This window comes from Gorilla gorilla, chromosome 1 (genome assembly GCF_029281585.2).
Source record: "Gorilla gorilla gorilla isolate KB3781 chromosome 1, NHGRI_mGorGor1-v2.1_pri, whole genome shotgun sequence".
Taxonomy (NCBI): domain Eukaryota; kingdom Metazoa; phylum Chordata; class Mammalia; order Primates; family Hominidae; genus Gorilla; species Gorilla gorilla.
This window is the reverse complement of record NC_073224.2, coordinates 143175091-143199321: the sequence shown is the minus strand read 5'-3', so window position 1 is coordinate 143199321 and position 24231 is coordinate 143175091. Positions and strand designations below refer to the sequence as shown.

The following is a 24231-nucleotide window of genomic DNA, read 5'->3' as shown; positions in this document are numbered from 1 at the left end:
AGATGTAAATTTTTAAAGTTGAAAAAATGTTACAGAATAGTGTGCATAATAGTTACCACTTTTGAATCAAAAGAAAAACTATATATATATATAATCAATATATGTCTTTGAACATCTCTGAAAAAATATGTAATTAACTGGTAAGATGGTTTGCCTCTGGAACATGGAACTCAGTAGCTGGAGAGCAGGAGTAAAATGTATATGCTTTTTATCTTTATGACACCCCCTCCAAGTAGACATAGTATAAAGTTTACAAGTACAGTACTGAGAAAAAGCATTCCTTTCCAAACTATCAATAACATGTGAAAATAGAATAAACATATCTCTGAATACACAATATATTAAAAAAATGTGTTTCCTATGGATTTTTTTCTCTGGAACCTTCTGGAAGGTGTATTTCCCAATGAGGGAATATATCAGGAAAAAAGATATGGGATCTAGGAAACCAGAGATCCAATATAGGAGAGAATTACATATTGGTGAAAGAAGCCCCAAGCCAATAGCTATACAGCAGCTTTATTGATATATAATTTACATCCTCTGAAATTTATCAGTATTAAGTGTTTAATTCAATGAATTTTAATATATTTACAGAGTTGTACCATCATCACCACAATCTAGTTTTAAAACATTTCCATCATCCTGAAGCGAAATTTGTGCCCATTTACAGTTATTCCCCATTCCCACTCCCAGCTCTAGGTGACCACTTCACTTTCTATCTCTACATATTCGTTTTTTCTGGAAATGTTGTATGTGATTTCATGTCTTTTGAATTTGTTCTCCTCTATTTTGTGTTTTGATCACTTATTCAAAAGTAAAATACTATCTAATTGATCTTATTATGATTCCTTCTTCTCAAATGAAGAAACTACAGGCTGAAAAATGTAAATGATGTCTTTGGTAGTATAAGCAGTCAAGAGGTGGGGCTAAGAATAAAATCAGAACATTATGAACCAAATCCTACTTCCTATTTTTATTGCATAAATATTAGGCCTAATTTTGGCTTAGCATACACTGAAATTTAATCATTGTTCACATAAGTGTAAATCTCTGTAAAAGGTCAAAACATTTACCATTCAGATGGGAAAGAACAAATCATTATACTGCAAAAAGATATGGGTATGAAAATAATACTGTACAGGCACTTCACTTTTTATTGCCTTATTTTGTTAGGAATCCATAAACACTAACAGAATCTTGTCATATATTACAAAGGTTGGCCATCTGCTAATGTTGAGATTAATAGTCTATCCCATGGTTAACTCATAAAATCATACAAATTTAGATTTGGATAGAGGTTTAGAAATTTATCTACGACATTTTCCCAGATTTATTCCTGTAGATACCAGCCAATCTAATTACTTTAGTGACACGTTTAACCTTTGTGAAAAATCTCTATATAGATTTATTTTTATGAATATTGTTGGCTGTTAAAATCTAAGCTACAAATTTGCGGCCTGTTCCTTCTCAAACGAATAATAGTAATAACAAAAATAATAAGCATGATGATAACACTCTGTGCTAAGTATTTACTGTAAGTAAGTAGTTACTGAGCTAGGGAGGTGCCTTAGATACGTTAAGGTATTTAATTCACAGTCATCTAGGATGAAGGCCCTATTTTTTTCTTTTTTTCTTTTTCTTTTGAGATGGAGCCTCTCTCTGTCGCCAGGCTGGAGTGCAGTGGCGCGATCTTGGCTAACTGCAACCTCCGACTCCCTGGTTCAAGCGATTCTCCTGCCTCAGCCTCCTGAGTAGCTGGGACTACAGGCACGTTTCACCACGCCCGGCTAATTTTTGTATATTCAGTAGAGGTGGGGTTTCAACATGTTGGCCAGGATGGTCTCAATCTCCTGACCTCGTGATCTGCCCGCCTCGGTCTCCCAAAGTGCTGGGATTACAGACCTAAATCACCGTGCCAGGTCCAAAGGCCCTATTTTTAATCCATATTCAGCAAAGGAAAGTTTCCTGGAGAGGTTAATGAACATGCCTAATGTCACACAGGTATTAAACGAAAGAGCTCAAATCTGAATCCAGGCTTTAATCAATATGCTTTTGTGTACACTGTTGCATTAGCCTCATTCCTGACTCATGCTATGCTTTGTCCTCTTGTTTTATTCTCATTTCACTTCATGTCTTAATCTAGTACTTTATGTGCCTTGACTTGTAAATTACCTTGCATTTTTCCAAGAAACTGTTAGCTTAAATAAGCAAGCAGATTAACTATTGTATGTTTGTGGTCTTGTACGGTATTAGGAAAAAAAAATAAAGAAAAATGTGTTTTTGTGAACACTAATTTCTTCTGCTGCCTAAGGACAAGCTTCCCTCCTCATAGAATGGTTTGTCTTTGCCAAGATAAAGTGAGAACCAATCAATCAATATCGATCGAGCGAATGTGGGGAATACCGAGAATTAATACCATAGTTCCGGCCCTTTGGTAGCTTGCACATTTAATTGTTGAGTGAAAACACATGTATGAAACCACAAATATGTGAAAAGTGATCATTAGTGGCACTAATAACAGATCCTTTATTTTAAGGTTTAAGGTGAAGGGGTTATTGTAGGAAATTTGATATGTGGTTTTTTTTTTGTTTTTTTTTTTTTTTGAGGCAGAGTTTCGCTCTTGTTGCCCAGGCTGGAGTGCAATGGCGTGATCTTGGCTCACCGCAACCTCGGCCTCCCAGGTTCAAGCGATTCTCCTGCCTCAGCCTCCCGAGTAGCTGGGATTACAGACATGCACCACCATCCCGGCTAATTTTGTATTTTTAGTAGAGACGGGGTTTCTCCATGTTTGGTCAGGCTGGTCTCGAACTCCCGAGCTCAGGTGATCTGCTTGCCTCGGCCTCCCAAAATGCTGGGATTACAGGCGGGAGCCACCGTGCCCGGCCTTTTTTTTTTTTTTTTTAAGGATTGACAATCCCATAGGCAAATCAAGAATTTGTAAAAATTTGGGTGGTTTGAAGAGTTCTGTAGCAAAGTGTTTGGACAAGATGCTCTTTAAGGGTCTATCCAATTTAAAAGTAATATTATTTATGGCCGGGCACGGTGGCTTACGCCTGTAATCCCAGCACTTTGGGAGGCCGAGGAGGGCGGATCACCTGAGGTCAGGAGTTCGAGACCAACCTGACCAACATGGAGAAACCCTGTCTCTACTAAAAATACAAAGTTAGCTGGGCGTGGTGTCACGTGCCTGTAATCCCAGCTACTCGGGAGGCTGAGGCAGGAGAATCGCTTGAACCAGGGAGGCCGAGGTTGCAGTGAGCCGAGATTGCGCCATTGCACTTCAGCCCGGGCAACAAGAGCGAGACTCGGTCTCAAAAAAAAAAATATTCTAAAAATTATACACAATATCATTTAGTATATGAAATTCCAATTAGCAAAGGATAAGAGCTCTGCCTGAAGGAGATACGGAAAAACCCAGAGTGAGTATTGAGAGTAACTGGAGGGACACAGGGAGTATTTGTCATTTTTCAGAATTAGAAGTGCATTTGTGCTTGTGTGCGTTGGGGGTGGAGGTGAAGGGTGCAGGAGAAGGATGGGTACTGGCAAAGTCGCTACTCACTGAGCAAATTTTCAAGCGGGTGCCTTTCCCAATTTTGTTGAGCCTCTGATAAAAACACGTTGAAGTAAAATATCCACTATAGTGTCAAGTAAAAATTGAGACCGTAAGATATAGCAAAGGGAGTCAATTTGCATAGCCCATTTTAATGCTTCTACTTTCTCTAACCAATCTGAAGACTTAGTTGTTCCCACTCCCATCTCCACTTTCCCTTTCATGCCTCCAAATGTTAAACTCCAACTATTGTAGCATTTTAACACATGGCTCCATTTGTGTCTATTTCCACCTAGCGTATTGTGAATATTTTCTACAGGCGCACACTAATCACCAACTGAAGTGAGAATCACATTTTCCTCCACTTGGCTTGGTACTACAGGTCTTGAAGCAAAAGCCTATATTTCAGTCTGAGGAGTTCTACTTGCTTGAGAAAGTACTGTTGTTACCAAGTGGTCTCGTTCAGTGGGGTAAAGATTTTTGTTTTAGAGGCTGGAGCCGGTCTGCAAATAAAAGATGGCTTAGGAGAAAAGCTATCCAGTGTTTTTTCCTTGGCCCGCATAGGTTGACGGTAGCCAAGCTGGTACTTGGCTTGGAGTGAAAAGTGGAGGCTGCCTGGGGGCGTCCTGCAGTCAGGGCAGAGAGAGTGTGGAGAGCTGTTGGGAGGTGTCCCACCCACGCCCCCCCCAAGGAGGGGAAACCAGGACGCCGCGGTCTGCAGCAGAAGGCCAGGTTCCAGAGGACGGCAGGCGGAGGGCGGAGGGAGAAAGGCGCGCGGAAGCGCGGAGGAGGCGTCGGCTGCGGCGCCCACTCCCCCTAGTCCCAGCGCCCCGCCGCTCGCCTCCCGCTGCCGGGCGCCGGCGCGCTCGGCTCTTTCCGCCGCCGCTGCTGCCGCGCGGTGGCCCGTGCGCCTCGGCACCTTCGGCAATTTCCGTTGGGCCCCAGCCGCCATTTTCTCGCCGCTTGTGTGGCTCGCTGGCTGCGTGGCTCGGTTCTTGTGAGCGAAGCTTTGTCCGGTTCGGCAATGGACGGGTATGTAATCGGGCCGGCGAGAAGGTGTGTGTGAGAGAGGAGTTGGACCGTCCTTCGGCCCGGTCCCGGGCCGGGGAGAAACCCTCCCGCGGCCCCTCCCAGGGCTGGGCTGCCGTTACCCAACCCCCGCCCCATCGCACACACCCCTCCCTTTGCTTCCCCCGGCGGGCTTTGGTCGAGAAAATGAGAAGAAAGCGGGCTTGGAGGCTGGGGAGGCATTGGGGCGATGGCGGGGGTGAGGATCCCGGAGTGGGAGCGGGTACCGGCTTGCCGGCGGGGGATGGGGTGGGAACCCCATAACGTCTCGCCGGTCTGTCCCTGCCCCCTCTAGGAGCCATTTCGATCCGTACCCTGGGACCCGACCCTTGGGTTAGCGGTGCCTGTGAGAGCGAGTGGGATGGGCAGAGACAGGCCTTTGGAGTGGGGGAGCCTCTAGGGGAAGAGGAGAGAGGCACCCCTTGTGGACCCCAGCCATGAGCAACCTCTCCGGCCTCGCCCGGCCCGCCGTGGTCGGGAGAGATGCCGGTGGCGGGAGCTCCGGGGAAAGCCTAGTGGGAGCCGCTGGGGAAGGGGGGAGGGCGTGCGGCGGCGGGAGGAAGGGGGAGGGCAGATGTCATACTCCTTTGTTTTCATTTGAGTCTGGTAGTGGGGGCGGGAGGGAGGAAAAAATGCCTTTTTGTGGGGACTGAAAACATTCAAGGCTTGGCAAAAGGGCCCAGAAATTAAATCATCTAAAAAACGAAGTGTTTGAAGCCGACATCAGTCACATGGGCAAAGGCCAACAGCAATGGCAGAAACAAGAGCAGATAGTCAACAAAGGGCTATGTCTTTAGCTACTTTGGTCAGTTTCTGGAAAAACGACTATAAAAACCCAGAACCATGCTGCATCTTTGCGAACCTGAGTGAAGACGGAATGCTGAGTGAGGTGAGAGGCAAGACTGTGAAATGGTAGGGACCGATGTCTCTCTCATACGCTTCACACCTGAAAAGACTCAGTAATTTAACTCATTGTTAGAAAGGGGGCACGCTTAAGGTCAAAAATACAGCAGTATGCAGCTCTTTTGGGAGTGTAAACAGTATCATTTAACAAGTACATTTATTAAAATCAGTGAGTATTTGAAGAATCAAAAATTTGGTTAAGCGCCTAGAGTTTGGTGTGTTTTAAAAGGTACTAAAAACAAGATTTTATAAAAGTTAACACAGTCTTACAGAATTCAAATCATCCTAGATGTTACCTAAAGATTATTTTCCAGGTGAAACAGATCCAGAGAAGTTCAGTATTCCCCCCAGGTCAACACGGAAATTGATGTCAAAACTTGCACTAGAATTCATGTTTCCTGATTCCTGGTTCCTGTGGAGACTACTAAAGAGTTTAAGCGTTAAATTATTAATCTCAGTATACTGGCATTGTAGAAATGGCATAGTGTTTTGGGTTTTGTTCTTTTTGGCTATTGAATGTGTTGTTAAAAAATACCACAAGTTGTCTCACATTTGAAAGTTACTTTTAGAAAACCAGGTTGGTAACAGTACAGGCAAGTCACTGATCATCTGTGGTATTTTTTTTTCCCCATCTGTGTGTGAGTGGCTGGAAGATTTATGAATGGTGGACTATCCTAAAAAGTTTTAGAGCCAAAGAGTGAGTGATTAGAAGAATAACAGGAAGTTGAAACTACTTGTTTTTTCTTTGCAGAATCGTCACTGAGGTTGCAGTTGGCGTGAAGGTAGGAAAATACTATGTTTGAAACTGGGATTGTTGGATCTATTATCATAATTACTGGAAAATTTTAGCTTTTGCTTTTGAAAACTATAACGTAGCTAACAAAACCCAAGTGTAAAATGTTTCCTTTCATTTGTGAAGTTGGACCATATAAACAGTTTGTAATCACCATAAGTTTTTCTAGAACTGGCAGTCTGTAAGAATAACCTTTTAAAGTAAGTATGAATGATCAAGAAATTGAAAATGCTTTTACACATGGCTTCTTGTAATATAAAACGATACCCCAGTTTTCTGAGGGGAAATAATGATTTTAAATGGATGGTAAGTGGTTTGACCTATATCTTATAATTTGTTAATCTAAGTTTTTTGTTTTTTGTTTTTTTTTACTTTTTGTCATGAAAATGAATATATTTTGGTTAATAATAAAGCACATTAGAAATGAATTATACTGAGCCTTAAAAGGAAGTTGTTGAGGCAGTTAGCTTCAAATTTGAATTAGAAGTTAAGAGCTGGTTTGTCAATTAAAGAAAGTCTTTATGGTAGAGATCCTTTGGAATCCTTTTTGGCTAAGAAAACTACTCATCGTTTAAACTTTAGTTCTAATGCTTAACATTTTCTCGAGTACTTGCAACTTTTAATGTCATGATGTATTGTAATTTTTTTTTTTTTTTTTTTGAGATGGAGCCTCACTGTGTTGCCCAGGCTGGATGCAGTGGCACGATCTTGGCCCACTGCAACCTCTGCCTCCTGGGTTCAAGCAGTTCTCCTGCCTCAGCCTCCTGAGTAGCTGGGATTACAGGTGCGCACCACCACGCCCAGCTAATTTGTATTTTTAGTAGAAATGGCATTTCACCCTGTTGGTCAGGCTGGTCTCAAACTCCTGACCTCATGATCTGCCTGCCTCTTATGATCTGCCTGCCTTGACTTCCCAAAGTGCTGGGATTACAAGTGTGAGCCACCGTGCCCGGCCTGTATTGTCATTTTTCATTTGCAAGTCTCTCTGTCCTCAGAGGCTATCTGCTTAGTCCAGTGATGCTGACTGTTCAAACATTTTTTTGAATTCTTAAAATTGTATCCATAATGGGGGGGAGGGGGAAGGGATAGCATTGGGAGATATAGGGGGGAGGGGGGAGGGATAGCTTTAGGAGATATACCTAATGCTAAATGACAAGTTAATGGATGCAGCACACCAACATGGCACATGTATACATATGTAACAAACCTGCACGTTGTACACATGTACCCTAAAACTTAAAGTATAATAATAATAATAATAATAATAATTGTATCCATAATGATGTGATGTTCTTTCGAATACTTTTGGGGATGGTACTGTGTTTTCTTGCTTATTTTCTGGCCTCTTACCTATAGTGAAATAGATATTTGCCCATTCTTTAGGCTTGTTTCTTGAGTTCATTTTGTACAGACTAAAGGAGGAATAATACGCTCTTTTTGGTGATAGTATTTTCCAAGTTGAGTTAGTCATGGGATTTAAAATCAGGAATAGCTAAAGAGTGCAAAATGGTAGATGTTGTAGGTTCCATCCAAACAGATTTCTGTAAATTTTGTAAAAGAATAAATGATACAAGTGTGAGTTGTCGACTGTTAGTGGAAAAGGAGAGGAGTTTGTAGACAAGGCTCAGAATGAGTAGACAGGAAAAAACTGAGGAGACTTGGAATAGGATGTCCAGGTGTAATGTATTGGTTACACCAGTTTTTTTTTTTTTTTTTTTTGAGACGGAGTCTCACTCTGTCGCCCAGGTGGAGTGCAGTGGCACAATCCCGGCTCACTACAAGCTCCGCCTTCCGGGTTCACTCCATTCTTCTGCCTCAGCCTCCCGAGTAGCTGGGACTACAGGTGCCCACCACCACGCCCGGCTAATTTTTTGTATTTTTAGTAGAGACCGGGTTTCACCGTGTTAGCCAGGATGGTCTTGATCTCCTGACCTTGTGGTTACACCAGTTTTCTGTTAGTTGTTTGAGGAGAACACTTTAGAAGATAATAAAAAAAAATTGCAAACCATTTTTAAAAATCCATTGTTTAATATAAAAGTCTGAATAATTAAAGTTAATTTAATTTTCTGGAATAATGGTTAAGAATTTTTGCTTTGGTGTCAGGCCTGTGTACAAGTAATTAAGTGTTCTTTAAAACTTAAAACATTTGTGAATTTGCTTTAAAGTCACTGATGCACGTGCATATTTAAAAAAATTCAGGCCGGGCCCAGTGGGTCACGCCTGTAATCCCAGCACTTTGGGAGGCCGAGGCGGGCGGATCACGAGTTCAGGAGACTGAGACCATCCTGGCTAACACGGTGAAACGCTGTCTGTACTAAAAATACAAAAAATTAGCCGGGTGTGGTGATGGGCGCCTGTAGTCCCAGCTACTTGGGAGGCTGAGGCAGGAGAATGGCATGAACCTGCGAGGCAGAGGTTGCAGTAAGCGGAGATTGCGCCACTGCACTCCAGCCTGGGCGACAGAGACAGACTCTATCTCAAAAAAAAAAAAAAAAAAATTCAAACTGCTTCACAGCTTTTTTTTGCTATTTCTTAGGTGTAGGTAATTGTGTTAAAATTTTGTGCCTTTTTTCTTGAAATTATTAATTTATATATTAGCACATATATAAACATCTTTATTTACGTGATCGAATTCAAACTATTGTTTTGGCCCACATCTTGCCTTTTTTTTTTTTTTTGAGTCGGAGTCTCCTGTCATCAGGCTGGAGTGCAGTGGCACGATCTCGGCTTACTGCAACCTCTGCTTCCTGGGTTCAGGCAATTCTCCTGCCTCAGCCTCCCTAGTAGCTGGGACTACAGGCGCACGCCGCCATGCCAGACTAATTTTTTTTTTTTTTTTTTTTGAGACGGAGTCTCGCCCGGTCTCCCAGGCTGGAGTGCAGTGGCGCGATCTCTGCTCACTGCAACCTCTGCCTCCTGGGTTCACGCCATTCTCCTATCTCAGCCTCCCGAGTAGCTGGGACTACAGGCGCCCGCCACCACGCCTGGCTTATTTTTTGTATTTTCAGTAGAGACAGAGTTTCACCATGTTAGCCAGGATAGTCTCGATCTCCTGACCTCGTGATCTGCCTGCCTCGGCCTCCCAAAGTGCTGGGATTACAAGCGTGAGCCACCGCGCCTAGCCAAAACGCCAGACTAATTTTTGTATTTTTAGTAGAGACAGGGTTTCACCATTTTGGCCAGGATGGTCTTGATCTCTTGGCTCCATCATCCGCCCGCCTTGACTTCCCAAAGTGTTGGGATTACAGGCTTGAGCCACCGCGCCCGGCCCACATCTTGCCTTTAAAAAAAATAGCTTTATTGAGATATAATTTAACATAAAGTAAACTACCCATATTAAATATACAATGTTTTATCTCATATATACCCTTGTGAAACCACCACAATGAAGATAATGAACATCTATCACTCCCCACAGTATCATCTTGCGCCTTTATAGTCCCTCCTTTCTGCTTTTCTTTCCCCAAGGAACCACTGATCTGCTTTCTGTCACTATAGATTAGTTCACACTTTTTAGAATTTTAGGTAAATGTAATCATATGGTATGTACATTTTTGGTCTGGGTTAGTCCACTCAGAATAATTATTTTGAAATTCAGCCATGTTGTGTTTCAATAGTCCATTCTCTTTTATTGCTTAGTAATATTATACTTTATGGCTATACAGCAATTTGTTAATCCATTCAAGTCTTGAGGGACATTTGTATTGTTTTCCGTTTTGAGCTAATAAAAATATAGTTGTGAACATTACTGTACAAGTCTCTGTATGGACATATGCTTTCATTTCTCTTGGTGGGGCAGGCTATGATTGGAAAGTCTGGATCATGTGATAGGCATATGTTTAACTTTTTAAGGAACTGCAAACTTTTTAAAAGTAGTTGTACCGTCTTACATTGCCATCAGCACGGTATGAAATTTCCAGTCCTTCCACATCCTCTTTAATGCCTGTTACCTTGTCTTTTTGATTATAGATATTGTGGTGTATATGAAGTGATATTTCACTGTGGATTTAATTTGCATTCCTCTAGTATCTATGATGTTGGACATCTTTTCGTGTGCTTTTTGTCAGCTGTTATCTTTGGTGAAGTGTCTGTTTATATCTTTAGCCCAATTTTTTATTTGGTTATTTATTTTAAATTGAGTTTTGAGAGGTCTTCATTGTGGTTATAAGTCCTTTATCAGCTATATGGCCTGCAAATATTTTCTGCCACTCATCTTCTTCTTCTCGCATTGTCTTTTGAAGAGCAACAGTTATTAATTCTGATGGACTCCAGTTTACCAATGTTTTCTTTTATGGATTGTAGTTTTGGGGTCTTGTCTGAGCCATTTTTGCCTGACTGTAAGCCATGAAGATTTTTTTCCTTTTGTTTGTTAATAATAATAATAATTTTTTTTTAGAGACAGGACCTGACTGTCACCCCAGCTGGAGTGCAGTGGTGCAATCGTAGCTCATGATAACCTTGAACTCCTGGACACAAGGGCTCCTGCTTCAGCCTCCCAAGTAGCTAGGACTATAGGCACACAGCACCATGCCCAGCTAATTTTTAAATTTTTTATAGACCTAGGGTCTCTCTGTTTTGCCCAGGCTGGTGTTGAACTCCTGGCCTCAAGCGATCTTTCTGCCTCAGCCTTCCAAAGTGTTGGGATTAAAGGCATGAGCCACTACACTTGGCCACCTTTGTTTTCTAATAGAAGTTTTATGCTTTGGTTTAACATTTGGGTCTCTTTCATTTTGACTTAATATTTTGAATATGGTACAAAGTGTGGGTCAGAAGTATTTGGTTTTGCCTGGGGATATCCAGTGTTTACAGCATCATTTGTGGAAAAGACTATCCTTTCTCCATTCACTTGGCTTTGCAGCTTCATGAAAAATCAGTAATCTCTGTATGTGTGATTTTATGTCTGTACTCTACTTTTTTGTATTGACCCATTTTCCTTTATCTAGATGCTGGAAACATACTGTCTTAATCATTGTAGCTTTATATTGAGTCTTGAAACCACTTACTTAGTCTTGGCCCTCCAACTCTGTTCTTTTTCAAAGTTGTTTTTAACTCTTCTGAGTCCTTTGTATTTTCATATGAGTCAGTTTTTACAAAAACTGCTTGGATTTTACTGGATTTGACTTGAATCTGTAGAGCAATTTGGGGAAAATTGGCATCATGACTACAATTGATGTCTCTATTAGGTCTTTAATTTCTTTAAGCATTGTTTTTTTTTTTTTTCAGTGCACACGTTTTGTGCACTGTTTGATTAGATTTACCCATAAGTATTTTATATATTTTGAAGTACTGTAAATGATATTTTAAAAACTTAATTTCCAATTGTTTGCTAGTGTATAGAAATGGTTATGGCATATTGCTCTTATGTTCTGAACCTTTGCTAAACTCATTTAGTAGATCTAATAGTTTTTTTATGTATTTCATCAGATTTGCTTGAGAGGGAGTCTCAGTCACCCAGGCTGGAGTGCAGTGACGTGATCTTGGCTCACTGTAACCTGCACCTCCTGGGTCAAGCAATTCTCCTGCCTCAGCCTCATAAGTAGCTGGGACTGCAGGTGCACACCACCACGCCCAGCTAATTTTTGCATTTTCAGTTGAGGCAGGGTTTCACCATGTTGGCCAGGCTGGTCTGGAACTCCTGACCTCAAGTGATACACTTACCTAGGCCTCCCGAAGTGTTAAGATTACAGGCGTGAGCCACCACCCCCAGCCTATGCCATTAAATTTTCTACATAGACAATTTATACCCAATTGTTTTTAAATAGTTTTCTTCCTTTTCTATCTGGATGCCATTTTTTGTCTCCTTTTTCTTGTCTATGGTATCCAGTACCATGTTTAATAGAAGTGCTGAGAGAATATCTTCACCTTGCTCCTGATATTAGGGTGAGAACTCTAAAATTTCTTCCTTAACTGATACAGTTCACTAGTGAAGCCATGTGGGGCCAGATGTTTGTTTTCTTTGTCGGGAGGTTTTAAACTACATATTCAACTTATTTAATAGATATAGGGCTATTCAGTTTGTTTAGTTCTTCTTGAGTGAACTTTGGTAATTTGTATCTTCTGTAGAACTAGTCCATTTCCTTTAAGTTGCTGAATGTATTTGCGTAGAAGTTGTTCATGATACTACTATTTTTTTTTTTTTTTTTTTTTTTTTGAGACGGAGCCTCACTCTGTCGCCTGGGGCTGGAGTGCAGTGGCACCATCTCGGCTCAATGCAACCTCCATGTCCCGGGTTCACGCGGTTCTCTTGCCTCAGCATCCCAAGTAGCTGGGATCACAGGCACACACCACCACACCTGGCTAATTTTTTGTATTTTTAGTAGAGACGGGGTTTTACTATGTTGGCCAGGTTGGTCTCGAACTCCTGACTTGTGATCCGCCCGCACCCAGCCATGATACTACATTTTTACACTTTCGATATCTGTTGAATCCTTAGTGATGTCAGCTCTCTCATTCCCAATAGGGATAATTTGTGTCATCTTTTTTCCTTGTCTGTCTGGATTGAAGTTTATTGATTTTATTAATCTCCAGAATACCAGCTTTTGGTTTGAGTTTTCTCTGCTGTTTTTCTGTTTTCTATTTTATTGATTTCTGCTATTTTTATTTTGTTTTGCTTTGTGGTTAGTTTGATCTTCATTTTCTACTTAGTTAACATTGAAGTTAATGTCATTAACTTGGGACTTTTACTTATATAGGGATTTATTGCTGTATGTTTCCCTTTTAAGTACCGTTTTCACGGCATTCCTCAAATTTTGACACGTATATTTTTATTCACTTCAAAATACTTTTTTAAAAAATTTCTTTGACCCATGGGTTATTGGAAAGTATGTTATTTATGTTAATTAATTTCCAAATATTTGGAGTTTTCTGTATATCTTTCTGTTATGTATTCATAATTTTAGTTTTATTCTGGCCAGAGAACATATTTTCTAAGACTTGGATCTTTGTAAACATGGAGACTTGTTTTGTGGTCCAAATATATATGTTGTTAAGTATTCACTGAATACTCTGATGATTCTCTGCAGATCTGGGGAAATCTCTGTGCAGCTCTTTTCTCTGGTACTTTGACCTGTATGTAAACTCTAGTTACTTTGGTTTTCTCAGGCTCTTGGCGGCTCTTTCACAATTAAAGTAGTCTTAGAGGCTCAGCCTGCTTTCCTCATAGCTGTGCTATGGCCTGGACACTCAAGGGAGTATAAGCTGAGGCAAACATGGACTCATTTGTTTTCTAACTTTCAGGGATTACTGTCCATCATTGCCTGATGTCCAGTGTCTTGAGAAGCAATTGTTCTGTATATTTGCTTGATTGTTTGGTGTTGTTTCGGCAAGGCAAATCTGGGTCATGTTATTCTGTCTTGACTGGCAGTAGAAGTCCACTGTTTTTTTTAATTACATAATATGGTCTCAGCAGTTGTAGATCTACCTCATTGTTTGTTAATGACAATGGAGGATACTCTTGTGTGGCTGCAGCACAGTGTAGTTACTGGACATACCACAATTTAGTTTCCTACATTGATGGACATTTAGGTTTGATTCCAGTTTGTCATTATAATGTGTGGACATACTTAGAATAGAAGTAAAAATGCTGTGTCAAATGAAATTTATACTTAAAGAGTTACTGAAAACCACAATGCCAGAACACTCATTTGTTTTTCACAAGTGTGTATGGGAGTGCCTATTTTTCCATACCCTTGGCAATTCTAGGTTTTATCAAAATTTAAGAATACTAGCTTATTTTACACTAAAAATTATTTTGTAATTTATATTTTGAAATGGGTGAGGTTTTTCAAATTTGGCTATTTATATTTCATTTTCTGTGAACTGCCTGTTTGTGTACTGGACCTATTTTAATGGTCATCTTTATCTTATCACAGTTCTTTGTGTAAAAAATTGATTTCATATGCATTATAGATATTTTTTCTTTGAGTTTTTTTTTTTGCTTTTTTGATATTCTTTGTATAGTTTTAGGCATATATATATATATATTTGAATTAAGTGATTTCACTGTTTAAAATCCATTTGATGTGTAAACATTTTTAGCCTCAGCTTCTTCACCTTTAAAATTAGGATTTTAATAGTTCCACAAACTAGGTCTAATGTTAATGTATTTACATTTAGAATATCCAAGTTTTTATGGCTTTAGGATACAAATGAAATCTCATTTTCCATTATTTTATAAATTTTCTGTATTCAGCTTTTCTTGATTTTAGACTTTTTTTTGTTAGCTCAGTGAGACTATTAAGAAAAAATATTTGTGAGTTTGTAATAGGAGATTTGTTGCATTTCTTTAAAATGGCTTTTTATATTCTTCGTAATTTGTAATATCAGGAGTGTCACTTCTGTACTCTTAACCATTTTGCCAATGTGAAATCCTTGCAAAGTAATCGGCCTATTACTTGGGAAGACAGAATTGTATGAAATGACTGTAGAATAATTCAGGATGGTCCCCAATACGGTAAAATGTTAACTTTTTAGATGTAGATTTTAAGTATGGTGAAATTTGTAGCAGTGTTCTTTAGTAAGTTAACTATTAATATATCAAGACCTATAACTGGACAACTAATAAATAACCTATTTCTTAAAATGTTAGCTTTTTCTAAGTATTCTGAAAGTACTGGTTGTAAATTGCTGAACTCACAATTTAAATTATGATATGACTATTGAATTCATCATCATTGGCTTGCACAGAAAATTACAATCAAATAATGCTAAATGTAACTTTTTTGGTAATAGTTGTGTGTAACTGGTTGTTCATTATAGATGTGTTATTCAAAACTTTGGGTTTTTAGGTTTTGACTTTTCTTAAAATACTTTTCTTAAATGCTACTTAATGCTTTCTCTAGGGTATTTTTATTAGAATTTCAATTAACAGATATTTTGATGTCTGTGAAATGACAGTACTATGTTAGAAATTGATGTATTGGCTCCTTGAGGGCAGTGACCCTATTTGTTATGTTTGTTCCTCAATCATTAATAGTACACATATTAAATAGTGCATATACACTTAATATTTAATAACTCTTAGATGTGTCATAGGCTTTAATATGCTCATACTCTAATGAGCCATTTATCAATAAAAAGATAAATACCAAGACTATGTCTTTTAGGACTTTAGTTAGAGAAATAAGGACTCAAGGTTTTAATTAAGTGCTATATGGCTACAGTAGGAAAGATTGGTTTGGGTTGGTAGGCTCAGAATAGTGGTCTGTGACCTAGCTAGATTGGGAGATAGGAGAAAGAGTGGAGACCAATAGGCATTGAGAGAATGACATAACCAAAGTTGTGTCTATAGGTTGGCATAAATTTACAGCCATTGATCAGTGAGTTGAATCGTTTGGCCTTTATGGCTAACAGCTTGTATATGGATATGAGAGAAAAGATAGAATGGCAGATAGGTTATATAGAAGACCTCAATTACAGGTAGTGAAATTTGTACTTCATCTGGTAGGCATTATTCTATATACTTGTAATTTTCCACATAAAAGTAGCTCATTATTCTGCTTTCTTTCTTTCTTTCTTTTTTTTTTTTTTTGCTATAGCAAATTTATTGTAACAACGCAAAGTATTATCTTATAGTTTTGTAGGTGAGAAATCTGACACAGGTGGGCTAAAATCAAGGTGTTAGCAGGGCTGTGTTCCTTTTTGCAGGATCTGGGGGGAATTTGTTTCCTTGACATAACTCGGCTGTTAGCTTCATCTTCAAAGAAGCAATGGCAAAGAAGACTGTGTCTCACATCACATCACTCCGACACATTCTTGTGCCTCCGTTTCCCACCTACAGGGACCTTGTGATTACAATGGGCCCAACTACATAATAGAGGATAAATGTTTAAATTACAAATTAATGAAGTGGCAACTGAAACAAGTTTTAACCTATTCTCAAGAAGGGGCTTTGCTGGAGTGGTGGCTCACACCTGTAATCCCAGAACTTAGGGAGGCTGAGGCAGGCAGATCACTTGAGCCCAGGAGTTTGAGACCAGCCTGGTCCTCATAGCAAGACCCCATCTCTACAAAAACTTTTAAAAATCAGATAGATCTGGTGGCATGGGCCTGTAGTCCCAGCTACTTGGGAGGCTGAGACAAGAGGATCACCTGAGCCCAGGCGGCAGTGAGCTGTGATTGTATCACTACACTCCAGCCTGGGCGAGAGGAGATCCAGTCTCAAAAAAAAAGGAAAAGGGCTTTCCTGAGGGTCAAATGAAGTACAATTGACCCTTGAACAACATGATTTTGAATTACACAGGTCCACTTATGCATAGATCCACTTACACAGAATTTTCTTCTCGCTCTTCCACCCAAGACAGACCAACTCGTCCTCTTCCTCCTCAGCCTACTCAGCGTGAAGACAGTCAGGATGAAGACCTTTATTATGACTGATCTCCAAAAAGATTGGCTTCAGTATTTCATGGAGTGCTATGAATTAGAATCCTGAGTCTCTATATTGTTAATTATTTTAGTCTCTTGGTCTACGTGTGTTCCTAAACTGTAGTAGCTTTCTTAATTTAGTTCTAGGCATACTACATTAGGGGATAAGGTGGTTAAGTGATACTTTCACTTTAAAAGTAATAAGGTGTCACAGAAAGTTATCACGAGATTTTTTTGAGCAGTACTTCTTTTTTAAAACTATTATAATGAATTTTAGAAACAATAGTATCGTGAACCATTGTGTATCTATCATTCAGTCCCCAAAACCATCAGCAACCCATAGCTAAAACGATGATATCCACACTGCTTTTCCACTTCTGTTATTTTGAGATAAATTTCAGATATTCATATTGTTTTATCTGTAAAGGCTTCAGTGTGTATCTTTAAAGAATAGGGACTCTCCTCTCTCTCTTTTCTTTTTAAAATATAATCAAAAGACTATTAGGACACACACACACATTAAGTTACCTCATATTATAAAATGTCAAATTTGTATTAAAATTTCTAATTGTCTCATAAAAGTCATAGTATTTTTATAGGGTTTTTTTTTTAGTGGGGGAAGGAGTCACGATAAAATAAGATCAGCAAATTTAACAGGTCGTTATTACCTCTTAAATATCTTTTAATGTACAAGTTCTCCGTTCCTGTTTTTTGTTTTTTTTTAAGTTGCATTTCATTTGTTGAAGAAAACTGGTTATTGGTCTTACACAGTTGCCTATAGACTACATTTACTGATTGCGTTATGATTTTGTAATTTAGTATGTTCTCCATATTTCCAGTAAATTGGTAGTTAGATCTAGAGACTTGCTCAGGGTCTCTATTTTTTTGGTAATATTTTTAAGTGGTGGGTTTTTATTTCTGTTAGACATGGTTTCTGACTTTTCATGTATGTCATGTTTTTCCCAGGAACATTTCTTATACTTTACCTTGTTTGTGCTAGGCATGGTCTGTGCTCAATAATTGTCTCCTTTTTTTTTTTCTTTTTTCTTTTTTTTCCTGTTTTTTGAGAGACAGAGTCTTGCCCTGTTGCCCAGGCTGGAGTGCAGTGGCCCAATCTCAGCTCAGTGCAACCTCTGCCTCCCGGGTTCAAGCGATTCTCCTGCCTCAGCTTCCCAAGTAGCTGGAACTACAGGCGCCTGCCACTACACCTGGCTAATTTTTGTGTTTTTAGTAGGGATGGGGTTTCACCACGTTGGCCAGGCTGACTTCGAACTCCTGACCTCAAGTGATCTGCCCACCTTGGCTTCCCAAAGTGCTGGGATTATAGGCATGAGCCACTGTGCCTGGCCAATAAGTGTCTCTTAATGAGTATTCTTAAAGGATATCTAAAAAGAAATGTAACTTAAAATTCACATAATAGTAATACTATACAGTGTTAACATTTAATGTAAGCTGGAACTATTGATGGTGGACAAGAATGTTTTCTTGTCAAGAACATACGATTTAGAATGAAAAGATGAGGGTTTGACTTTTATAGCATTGAACAGGTTAACCTCTGAGCTTCAGTTTTATACATTTTTAAATGGTTTCAGTTGTACCTACTTCCAAAATTATTTTGAATGTTAGATGAGATGAGGAAAAGACATGCTGAAAGGATGAGAATGGTTGTTGTTGTAGTTCTTTAATCTGTAAATCTACATTTGGAAGGAACACTTTTATGGAAATCAAATACAGTAAATTAATTTCTAAGAGATCCTGGAGTTCAGGTTAAAAATAGCCTCAGACAGCACTAAATATCTTTATTAGTGAACAAAAAAATAAAAATAACTTAGAATTTAGCACAGAGAAGCAAAGAGATGAAAATAGGAGAAGGGTTAAAAATGTGTTGGAAAGGAAGAGAAGTTCTAACAAACATCTAATTAGAGTTCCAGAAAGAAATTAAAGATTGCAGAAAGGCAAAATTTGAAATGCTAAAGGCTGATAATTTTCCAGAATTGGTGAGCTATATGAGTTCTTAGATTTAGGAGGCACAAGAAAACCTGGACACATAACAGTGAAAGAGCAGAGCACCAAAGACATAGAGATCTTTAAAGCAGCCAGAGAAAATCAGATTCCCTAAAGAATAAGAACTAGAAAGTCCCAATATGCTTCATCAGCATGGGCATCCAGAAGATAGTGGAATAATATTTTCAACGTGTTGAGTGAAAATAGCTGCCCACCTGTTATTTTATAGTCAGCCAAATTATCATATAAGGAGAAGAACAAAATAAAGACACTTTTTGAAACACGTCATTCTGCCTCCAAAAAAGCAGTTTAGGAAATGTATCAACAGACCCACTGAAGGAATTTCTGGAGTTTGTACTTCAGGAAGAAAGCCAATGATACCAGAAAGGAAGTCTGATATAGAAGTGAAGCTAATCAAGAAATTGGTAGGTCTGTGAGTAAATCTAATTACTGACCGTATAAGAATGTAATAGCTGTGATTGATAAGGGGTTTAAAAATAGAATTAAAAATATTAAATCATAACAATATGTGAGAGAGTGGTATAGACACTGGAGTTTGAGTTCTGATGATCTAGTATTGATTGGAGCTGTGTTGTCAGTTACAGTAGCTACTAGTCATTTGTTACTGAGCACTTGACATGTATGTAGTTTAAGTTGATCTTCTACTTAATTGAAAAATACACATTTCTGAGCCTTAGTCTGAAAGAAGAATGTAAAATATCCCAAGTTTTCATATTGGTTACATGTAGAGCTGATAATATTTTGGTATTTTGGGTTAAATGAAATACATTATGTGTGTTGCCTTTTCCTCTTTTTTCCTTTCCTTTTTTTAAGATAGGGTCTTGCTCTGTCCACCAGGCTGGAGTGCCGTGGCATGATCATGGCAGCCTCAACCTCCTGGGCTCCAGTGACCCTCCCACCTCAGCCTCCCAAGTAGCTGGGACTACAGTTATGTGCCACCACACCTGACTAATTTTTGAGGTTTTTTTGTAGAGACAGCGTCTCGCTATATTGCCTAGGCTGGTCTCAAACTCCTGGGCTCAAGTGATCCTCCCGCTTTAACCTTGCAAAGTGCTGGGATTACAGGACTGAGTCTGGCCACCTTTTTCTTTCTTTCTTTCTTTCTTTTCTTTTTTTTTTTTTTTAGACGGAGTCTCCCTTTGTTGCCCAGGCTGGAGTACAGTGGCTCCATCTCTGCTTCCTGCAAGCTCTGCCTCCTGGGTTCACACCATTCTCCTGCCTCAGCCTCCCGAGTAGCTGGGACTACAGGCGCCCGCCACCACACACGGCTAATTTTTTGTATTTTTAGTAGAGACGGGTTTTACCATGGTCTCAATCTCCTGACCTGATCTGCCCACCCCGGCCTCCCAAAGTGCTGGGATTACAGGTGTGAGCCACTGCGCCCGGCCCACTTTTTCTTTTTACTTTTAAAAATGTGGCTAACAGAAATTTATGAGATTATATTTATGGTTCATACTACATTTCTTTTGGACAGTGCCAGAGTGAATCAGATAAGCTTGCATTTTAAAATCCTAAGGGTAAATGCAATAGAGATAGAACGCAAATAATTGGGGAGAGGGGTTGACTGAAATTAAAGATGTATAATCCAAAAGAAGGCAAAAAGAAGGAAAGACACAAAGTGAGCTTATATGTTAATAGCGTGGAAAGGTTCTATGAAGGGTTGTTTAGAGCCTTTAAAGGTAGAATTTTCTTGTCTGGTTGCAGGAAAGAGTGGCATTGTTTTTGTTCACTTTTAAAGCTACAAAAACAAGTAATGATGAGGAAAATTGGGACATGTTGAGGAAGTAAGTAATTTTTTGGAATGTAGGTTGAGTTAGAGTAGCAGAAGACAAAATTTAAAAAGTAGTTTTTGACAGTAATATGTAGAGCTTTGAGTGCAAAGGATTTGCAGTGAGGACCTTTGAAAATTGAACCTGCCTTCTCCTATCAGTATTTATGTTTAAATAAACTTGATTCTTTGTGAGTATTGTTATATATGTTTACATAACTACTGTTGTAGTAACGTTTCTTTTTTTTACTAGCTTGCTTTCATGCCACGCTGTTGATTAAATATTTATGGGCCATTTTAAGGCTTCTAATCTTCATTTGTGATGAACTTTTGAGGAAGAGTTAGGTTTTGTAAGTGTTGAACTCCAATAAACACAGTTCCACTTTCCTTAACTTCTCAGAAAGATACTTTGCTATTTGATACGGATAGTTGTCTAGGCAAGCTATTAGCAAGGTTTCAGGTAAGACATATGTGTTTGCTATTTGTTTTAAGCAAACTCTTCCCTCATTTATTCAAATTGTAGCAAACATCTACTACACCAATTTCCACTTCTTTGTCTTAATAGTTCAACTATTATAAAAAGGAGTAGTATATATATATAAACTCTTGCTTGGCTTTGGTTTGATTGAATTAATAAGGTGAGTTCTTTTTGTTTGTTTTGAGATGGAGTCTCGCTCTGTTGCCCAGGCTGGAGTGCAGTGGTGGGATGTCGGCTCACTGCAGGCCATTCTCCTGCCTCAGCCTCCCGAGTAGGTGGGACTGCAGGCGCCTGCCACCACACCTGGCTAATTTTTTGTATTTTTAGTAGAGATGGGGTTTCACCGTGTTAGCCAGGATGGTCTCGATCTCCTGACCTCATGATCTGCCCGCCTCGGAAATACTTTGCATTGTTGGATTGATTGGGTTTGAGCCCCTGTTGTACTTAAGTGATTATGAACAAGTCTTTTATAATCTGAATTTCCCTTTCCTAGTTTGTAATATTGAGGATAATAATTCCTAACTTGCATGATTGTTGTGAAGATTAAATAAGACAATGATATTGGTAGGAGCTCTTTATAATCTTTCTCTCTTATGTACAATTCAAATATATGTCGGTTTAAATACCAAAATACCACTTTAAAAAATCTGGGCTGAAATGGACACTTCTAATGTAGGATTAGTGCTTTAGAAAATAATGCTTTGTTTCGTATTCTTTTCCTAGTATTTTATGTCTAGTAACTTATAAGGAAAAAATGATCAGATAAGTATATTTTTTAGATGCTGATTACAGCATTATTTAAATAGTAGAAATAACAACTGTTCAGTGATAAGAAAATGAATAAATTCTGTTCATAAACATTACAAATGTTTTTAAAATATTTTTCATATGTGTGAAAAGTAGGATTAAAAATAACTTTGACAAATGCATACAATTTATGTGTGTCCCCAAAAGCTGGAGGGCAGTGTACCAAAATAGAGTAGTTTTCTCCAGGTTGATGGGATTAGTTTTTTGTAATTCTTTATATATTTTCTCTATATTCCACATTTTAAGTATTTTATGATAAAGTCATTAATATTGATAAAGTTATTAATATTGCTTAATTGATTAAACCCTGACATTTTCTTGTTTCTTTAAAAAAGTTGCATAACTTGATATAAATCTTTTTAATTGTACAAAAAACACATAAAATTTACTATCTTAACCATTTTTAAGTGTACATTTAAATTGTTTAATTATTCTTATACGTACTTAATAATATTACATTGCAAAACCCATCTCCAGAACTTTTTGGAGAACTGAAACTCTATACTGATTTTAAAACTCCCCCTTTTGTCCTTCCGCTGGTAACCAGCATTCTATTTTCTGTGTCTATGAATTTGACTACTTTAAATACCTCACATAAGTGGAATTATACAATATAGGTTAAGCATCCCTAATCTGAAAATCCAAAGTCTGAATGCTACAAAATCTGAAACTGGTGTTTTTGTTTTATTTTTATTTTTATTTTTTTTGAGACGGAGTCTTACTGTGTCGCCCAGGCTGGAGTGCAGTGGCGCGATCTCTGCTCACTGCAAGCTCCACCACCCGGGTTCACGCCGTCTTCCTAAGTAGCTGGGACTACAGGCACCCGCCACCACGCCCGGCTAATTTTTTGTATATATATATATTTTTTTTAGTAGAGACGGGGTTTCACTGTAGCCAGGATGGACTCTATCTCCCGACCTCGTGATCCGCCTGCCTCGGCCTCCCAAAGTGCTGGGATTACAGGCCTGAGCCACCGCGCCCGGCCAGTCTGAAACTTTTTGAGCACTTACTTGATGCTCAAAGGAAGTGCTTAGTGGAGCATTTTGGATTTTAGATTTTCAGGTTAGGAATGCTCAGGTTGTGTTTGTCCTTTTGTGACTGGCTTATATTCACTTAATATAATGTCCTCAGGGTCCATCCATTTTGTAGCATGTGACAAGATTTCCTCCCTTTTTAAGGCTACATAGCATTCCATTGTGGTACACAAAAGTTCATTTGAAGCCCCCTGTGTCATAACTCAGACTTCCATAACAAAATACCATAGACTGAGTGACTTAAAAAACAGAAATTTATTTTCTCACAGTTCTGGAAACTGGGAAGTCCAAGATCAAGGTACCAGCAAGGCAACTTTCCTTCTGAGGCCACTTCTCTTGAAGTGAGGCCACCATTTTACTTTGTGTGCCTCACATGACCTTTTCTTTGTGAGCACACTTTGGGGGAGTGGGTGGCAGAAGCTCTCTGGTGTTTCTTCTCATAAAGGCATTAATCCCATCATGAAGGCCCTACTCTCATGATCTCATGAAATCCTCCAGTTAACTCCTAAAGGCCCTGTTTCAAAATTGCATCACATTTGGGGTTAGGACTTCAGCATGTGATTTTTGGGGAAACATAAGCATTCAGTTGATAATACCCTGCATATAGTTGACCCATACTTCTCCACTCCAGGTAATTACTATACCAAATTTGATGTTTACCATTCCCATAAATTTCTCATTTACTACATGTTTATGTATTTTTATCTTAAGCAATATATGGTTTTGTTTTGCATGTTTAAACTATAGATGTACTATCATGCTGTATGTATTCTGTAATTTGCTTTTCTTGTTCAGTGTTATTTTTGTTTTTTAAGTTTGTTTATATATAGTTTTCATTGCCATATAGTATATGATATATGAATATATCATCTTGACAAATGAGTTAATATTTGACGAGATTGATTTGTCAAATATTTTAAATTTTTTTCCATTACAAACTGCTACTGTAAGCATTAATATGCATATTCTAACATGTTAATATTAGAGTTTCTCATAGATTGTGTCTTTTCAAATCGATTGAATATTAACATATTGCTTTCATAGGTAATTATACTAATTATACTGTTAGCGCTGCATGTAGATTTTTGTTTCTATACATTCTTTGAAAATTGGCATTGTTGGACTTTTTAATTTTGCCGATCAAATGTACATGGGAAGGATATCTTGTGGTTTTAATTTGCATTCCCTATTAATGCAAAAAAAACATTGATTCCTGAGAGTTTTTATATACTGTGCAGACTAATTGTTTTGTTAGTTTTTTTGGTTTGTTTGTTTTGTTTTGTTTTGTTTCGTTTTTGTTTTTGTTTTGAGAGACAGAGTCTCACTATGTCATCCAGGCTGGAGTGCAGTGGCTCGGTCACAGTCACTGCAGTCTTGACATCCCAGGCTCTAGCAATTCTCTCACCTTTGTTTCCTGAGTAGCTGGGACTACAGGAATACACC

The 24231-nt window shown here is 38.7% G+C and overlaps 1 protein-coding gene across 5 annotated transcripts in view; it reads left to right on the top strand.

Annotated features, from left to right (window-relative positions):
- The first annotated feature begins 4055 nt into the window (after positions 1–4055).
- The window catches only part of PTBP2 (polypyrimidine tract binding protein 2), an 89400-nt gene continuing 69224 nt past the window's right edge, over positions 4056–24231 (top strand). For 2 of the 5 annotated variants that reach the window (XM_004026177.5, XM_019034080.4), the window contains exons 1-2: positions 4184–4582; positions 6273–6303. In XM_004026177.5, the coding sequence (XP_004026226.2) occupies positions 4575–4582; positions 6273–6303 (39 nt within the window). In that variant the 5' untranslated portion in view covers positions 4184–4574. Of the gene's footprint in view, positions 4583–5265; positions 5508–6272; positions 6304–24231 lie in introns of those variants that run through there. The other 3 variants (XM_019034018.4, XM_019034134.4, XM_055373673.2) reach the window with 3 other exon arrangements.